We start from the raw sequence: 6458 nt of genomic DNA on the forward strand, positions 1-6458 counted from the left end.
ATACGTGAAATTACTGTCAGACAGAAGCACGCAAATTACACAGGGTGTAAACGTGCAGTGGTAACACACACACACACACACACACACACACCGTGGATATGTTGATCAGGCGGTCCGTTCGTCCACCGCCGGCCCGTCTGTCCGGCATGTGTGCGTATGGCGACCCTAGCTTCCTGCTCCATCCGACCCAAGGCGGCTCGACTTTCCCATCCCGACTTTACACAGCTTAATACAGGATAAGTGGCCGCCACAGCTGAGGTGATCCCCCTGAACCAAAGCACTGATCCTTTTTTCCCATTTTTATCTTCCTCTTCTTCTGCTGCTTTTTCCCCCCGCAGAGGTAAGCTGAATTTTGCTGTCAGGGCCAAGAAGGCCCTAACAGTTGAATCGCTGCTGTCACTCAGCCTCCAGAGACCAGACCTATGTCAAGGACCCTGTCACACAGACGTGCGCGCACGCACACACATATACATGACGAAAGGCACTGAGGGACTTTTTGGTGTGTGTGTTGCATTAGTTGAACAAGTGACAACAACAGTTTTTTTTCCATCTTTGTGTGGAAAGATGAAGGACAGGAGGATAGAAGTAAACAAACCCAAGCAGGGATTAAGGGAGCAAAGTGCTGTGTGTGTGTGTGTGTGACAAGACACACACACACACACACACACACACACACACACACACACACACACACAAAAAACATTACAAGTGAGTTTCATAGAGATGTTTACCTCAGATTACATACAGGATGGGAGCAGCATAAAAAAACACACACACACACTTTCACGTCACCACCTTACCCCACAGCACACACATGCGCTGTTACTGCAGCTGACACGCAACGCGCGCTAACATGAGCAATGTCAAAAGGAGTTCAAACACACAGATATAATCCGATTTCCCCGAGTTGTTGTGCAAAGCAAACTTTGATTTCGTGGCTCGAGTAATGAGCACTAAAAACACCTTCTTTGTGTGTTTGTGAGTCACGCGCTGGCTCCTCGTCACTTTCTTATCCAGGGTCTCCAACATGTATGAAGTTAATCCCCGCTGTCAGAGTACATGCATGCTTTATCTGTCCATCTATAAGGGGTCCACACACACTCCCCCCCCCACCTAAACATACACACTCTTACCTTCATTGCTGTTACTTCCAGCGGTGCCAACAGCCTGTAGTGATATAGTCCACAGCAGCATCGCAGCCAGCCCCGGATCTGAAGCCATGGTGTTCTCCCTCACACCCTGCCAGTCTCCCTCTGCCTCTCTCCCCCTCTCTCCTCTCTTACACCCTCACTCTCCCTCTCTGCCGCTCGCTGCCTCTCTCTCTCTCCGCTCCTCTCCTCCTTCTTCCTCTGAGTCCCAGGGTTGAATCGAGCGCGAGAGCCGCTGCTGAGGAGAGCGTGTGTGTGAGTGTGTGTGTGTGTGTGAGTGTGAGGGCTGCGAGCTCATTGGGTTGGAGTTGGAGGCTGCCTCCGTGGCTCGCTTCAGTCTGCCGGCTCCCTTACACACACATACACATTCATACGTACACTTTCCGTAGGCAGCCGGAGGGGGGGAGGGACATGCGTGTCAGTCAAAGTCTCACCAGCCAATTAGAGCGCGGGATCAGCCGGCATTGCTCGTTAAATGCCCTCCACATTGCCACACCCTCCTGAACTACCTGCCTGGCCAACTCTCACTTTCTGTTTATCTCTCTGGGTCATGAGCCACCACACAGCATCCTCTCTCTCTCTCTCTCTCTCTCTCTTTCTGTTATTTACACTCATTTGTCATTGGCTCGCTTCTCCCACACACACACAGACACACACTCTCTCACCTACCCAGTGGCAAATATCTGACTGATCGGATAAACTGAAAACAGAAAAATGTCTGCAAGGCTCAAGGACAATGATCAGTTATCGATCAAATGTATTGTTTTCATGAAGCTATTATCAGCTGTAAGTCCAGGTGCAGCTGAGTGCACCCTCACATGATTCTGTATGAACGTCCGTTATTCAAGCGTTATGTATGTATTGATTCATGTAATGGGGGGAAAACTCTGCAAATCTGTCAGAACACAGGACCTGTCCTGATCAATTGTTGTTTTCACACAAAGCATACACACACACACACACACACACACATTTTCACAACCCTGAAGGGGACTCATACCCACAAGGGTAAAAGTCATTGTAAAAGTGTTTAATGACAATAAAGACATTCTATTCTACTCTGCAGCTGATGGGACAAAATGTGTCGTCAATGTTTACATGAAACAAAGAAAAACTAATAATACGGTTTGTAACTCCAGAGTCCTTTAGTAAAACTTGTAACCTCGTTCTGTCAGCTCGTGTTTCAGCTTCAAGCTTTCACAGTAATTCATTCTGTGGTAACATCATTGTTTTAACCTGTTTTTTTCTTTCAGCACAAACTAAACTAACCCTTCTAATGTATTATGTCTTTTAACTAAATTAGTAGATTACTCAACTTTATTATTATTACTCCAACAGGAAATTAAACTCAAACTAATGAGATCTTTGTAAAAAGTTTGCATCGTCTTTTCATCACGACCGTTGTTACTACCTTTAGTCTAACAGCAGATATAGAAGTTTGACTAATTACCTTCTTTTTTTTTTAAATTCGCAAATACTAATTCTGAAACTTCTGCCACATGTTCAATTAATTAAAACAAATTATTCAATGTTTAAGATTTACTCTGTATTATTTTATAAACCTCTGAATCAACTAATACTATAAATTACTTCTGATAATAATAATAATAATAATAATAATAATAATAATAATAATAATAATAATAACAATAATAATAATAAAAACACATTTATGAAATGTAATTAATTGTATACAGAGTTTAAGGCCATGTCAAAATTGTTTATGATAAAATTATATGTAAAAGCATTTTGTAGGTTTAAAGTAAGCAGAGCGCACGGCTGCTGTTCTACAAAGCGTTGAACACTAATACAACAACCAGTGCTGCTAAAAGTCATGATGGCCTCACTAAACACGCTCGAGGTACTTTCTGAAATATACACAAAACAACACAAACAATCATAAGAATTACACACTAAAACAGAAATAAACATTTACTTGTAAATGTAATTATTAGTATGTGTCTGCTTTGTTGGTGTTGGTGTCTTCTTCATGTGTTTGTATGGTGGTTTAAGGGTTAAAGTCATCTGTGTGCACGGCTGGCTTTCTAATACAACAAGAATTGAACAAAACTAACTAACTACGACTTCTCAGACTCATTCTGATAATGACAAACATGTTCATGGTACTCAGAGTTAAAACCAACAACAACAGTAATAATGTGTTTTACTTTGTAACTGAATTGGAGCTGCTGTAAGACCAAAATGTCCCCCATTGGAGGGTCAATAAAGTTTATCCTTATCCTTGTGTTAATACTTTACACTTCCCTACTAATTCAAAAGATTTATTTAAAAACTCATAATTGTTACTAAACTAAATGTTTAAATTGCAGATTTAATTTCATTATAATTTTGATCATATTTGTTGCTTTAATAAAAGCCACGATACAAACTTTTCTTTTTCAATGTTTGAGAATATTATTCTTAATTCTTTAAAGCATCTCCAAGGCTTTTTTAAATAAATAAAAATGCTTATTGTATGTTCTTTGCCTGAAAACGATTTGTTATGTATTTACCTAGCATCTCTGTTCTGAGGCCAGCTGCACACGGCGAGTAAGCGTGGTGCTCTAATGTGCACAGGTCACAGCCCTCGGATGTCTGCCAGCTCTGCTGCCGTGCTGAGTTTCCCAACATACAAACGGTACACCCTGTGAGCCCAGGGACATGGAGGCACAAAACCGTCACGACACGACTTCTGCTACTGCTTAAGCAACACTGTTGGGGCCGCTTGATTCGCCCTGCATGCACATAAGAGAGAGAGAGAGAGAGGAAAAAAAAAAAGTCTACTAATCTCAAAATATTTAAGACAAGACAAGTGAGGAATGTTTGCATACATGCAGCTGGTCTGCTAAACGTAGGAGACGGAGTTTTAGTTGAGACGAGTGACCAGGCCAAATTGAGGCAGCGCTGCGCCTGCCAAACCTCGTCCTCCACCCCCCTGAGGCCTGCAGACACAGGGGGTTCTGTGTGGGCTCATAATGCTTCCTCCGCAGCATGTATAGGCGAGCCTTGTGCCTACGTGCAATGTCTCAATAAAGCATGGAGCGAGGCAGACAAACACAAAGGTGCAGAGGGTTACGCATCACATACAGGCAAAACGTTGTTAGCCTCTGTATCTGTGCAGAGTGTGTTCATGTGTGAGGCTCCATAGCTTTACCACTAGGCTGCACTGTCAGTCTGCCTGTCTAATAGGCTACACGCCTGTGAGGACATCAACACTGTCATCTTCACCCTGACGCGTTGATCTTTCAAGTGCAGAGAAGGAGAGAACGCTCTGTGAACCCCTTAACACAAACACAAAAAAAATCACTGATTTCTGTCAATGCCTCTGATGGAAACGCATGAGCAGAGGGATTTAGAGAGGACACAAAAAGGATGTTTTGTGGGGCTTACACACAGAGAAATGAAATCTATATTTATCCTATACAAGCATAACATGAAGAATATTAAAAAAAAAAAACCTTACAAGCCTGGAGCAACTCCCCATTAAAAATAGATCCAAATGTTTTTTCTGTTTTTACACCCAAACAAGATTTGTTATATATATTGCATTGTATTAAAGAAGCTAAATAAGATCTATACCCCAAGAAAAATCTAACTGGCTGCCGTCTCAGCCACCTTTCACATCTCTGGTAATTGATTTTCCATGCAGAGAGACTTCAGTGTGACATCTTAGTCACACTGTTGTGTCTGGCTACGGGAGATTGTAGAAAATTTCCACATTCAAAATACAACGTTGAAGAGAGTGTGAATGAAACGGTTTCACTGTGAGGCACAGGTGTATGACAATCATTCAACACAGAAAGAAAACATGAATATAAATGTGAACAACAGAGGGAAATTAGTGAGATCATGGGGTCATTTTGTCCTTTCACCACAAATGAAGCCGTGTGACACGTGTGTTGTTTTAGACATAGACACACACAACCTCATTAAAATGGCTCCCCACAGCTCTCTGCTCCCACAGAGAGTCTTTGGGAGGTCTTGTTTTTGTATTCTCATAAAGTATAAGCTTCCACCTAGGCCTGGGCGATAGAACGATAACGATAATTATCGCAAAATAAATGTTCCAAATATGAATACAAAAAAACTGGAAAAAAGTTAGATAGAATTAAGCCTGTAATTACACCACCCAACCACTGAGAAACGGGGGGCACTAACGCGAATTGAACGCTAATTGCCTCCCAACATCACCCAATCATGTTGCAGGGATATGGGCAAACAGGCGTTTGGAGCAGAATGAAAACACAGCTGAAGTTAGAGTTAGCGACAGAGTGCTGAACCCACCAGCTTAAAGCACGGAGAAAACATCATCAGACGCTCAACTTCAGGAGTTTGGAGATGTTTTGTAAACTTACAGTCCGACAAAAACAACTATCATGCTCTACCATGCCGAAGACGAGTGCAGCTGAAAGTGCAACTTTACAGATCGTTCACTGTTTGACACAATATGACCCGTTAAAAACACAGTGAAGGAAAAAAAAACAGTGTTAGTGTAGACTGTATTGTAAATAATATTTATGGTGTGGACCTTCAGTAAACAGCGAGCCAGTAGGCTAAGTGTTACTAACCAGCAGCTAACTATCATATTAGAGTTGCCATGACCCTATTATATTAGGATTTGTTATGTTCTGATAATAAAGAATAATTAAACCATAATTAACCATCTGGTTGATCAAAAATGTGCTTTTAAACTTGAAAGAATCAAAGATTTAACGTTTATCGTGATAATTATCGGTATAGACTAACCTGACATTTTTTTATCGTGATTACATTTTCAGTCAGATCGCCCAGGCCTATATCTGATCCACCTTAACGAAGAAATGTCCAAACTGCTCTATTGCTGCGGCAACCATGCAGGGAGTCCCCTAAATATGTCTATGAATGTGTGTGTGTGTATGTGTGTGTGTGAAAGCATCTCGTGACAAGAATCCAAATAAGTCCACCTGGGTTTATCTCGGGAGTCCGTGGGCAGCAGTTGGCCTTAAAACCTTAAGGTGTTTGTAAATGTGGCTCAGTGTGTAAGTGTGTGTGGGTGTGAGTGTGTATGAGTGTGAGTGAGCAGATGGTGGGGGTCAGTGCGTGCCTACTGTTGTGGGGCTTCTTGGTGTGTGTTGTCTAAATATAGCTCTGTGGAGAGAGAGAGCTTCTCAGAGCACAGTCACTGTCGCTGCTCTCACTTCAATTCTTTGATCAGTTCAGCTCATCTTTACATAATCAAGCCGCTTCAAAGCACATGACTTCAGATTCAGCTAAAGAATAACTAACCACAGAAAGACAACAATAGATGAAACATGTCCTTACAACTGTTAT

The 6458-nt window shown here is 42.0% G+C and overlaps 1 protein-coding gene across 3 annotated transcripts in view; it reads right to left on the minus strand.

Moving 5' to 3' along the window:
• The window catches only part of epha8 (eph receptor A8), a 114604-nt gene extending 112826 nt beyond the window's left edge, over nt 1-1778 (minus strand). For 2 of the 3 annotated variants that reach the window (XM_079342633.1, XM_079342632.1), the window contains exon 1: nt 1134-1777. In XM_079342633.1, the coding sequence (XP_079198759.1) occupies nt 1134-1221 (88 nt within the window). In that variant the 5' untranslated portion in view covers nt 1222-1777. Of the gene's footprint in view, nt 1-1133 lie in introns of all 3 variants that reach the window. The other variant, XM_079342634.1, reaches the window with a different exon arrangement.
• Nucleotides 1779-6458: the final 4680 nt, after the last annotated feature.

The sequence above is a fragment of the Symphodus melops genome (genome assembly GCF_947650265.1).
Source record: "Symphodus melops genome assembly, chromosome: 4".
In the NCBI taxonomy this organism is placed as follows: domain Eukaryota; kingdom Metazoa; phylum Chordata; class Actinopteri; order Labriformes; family Labridae; genus Symphodus; species Symphodus melops.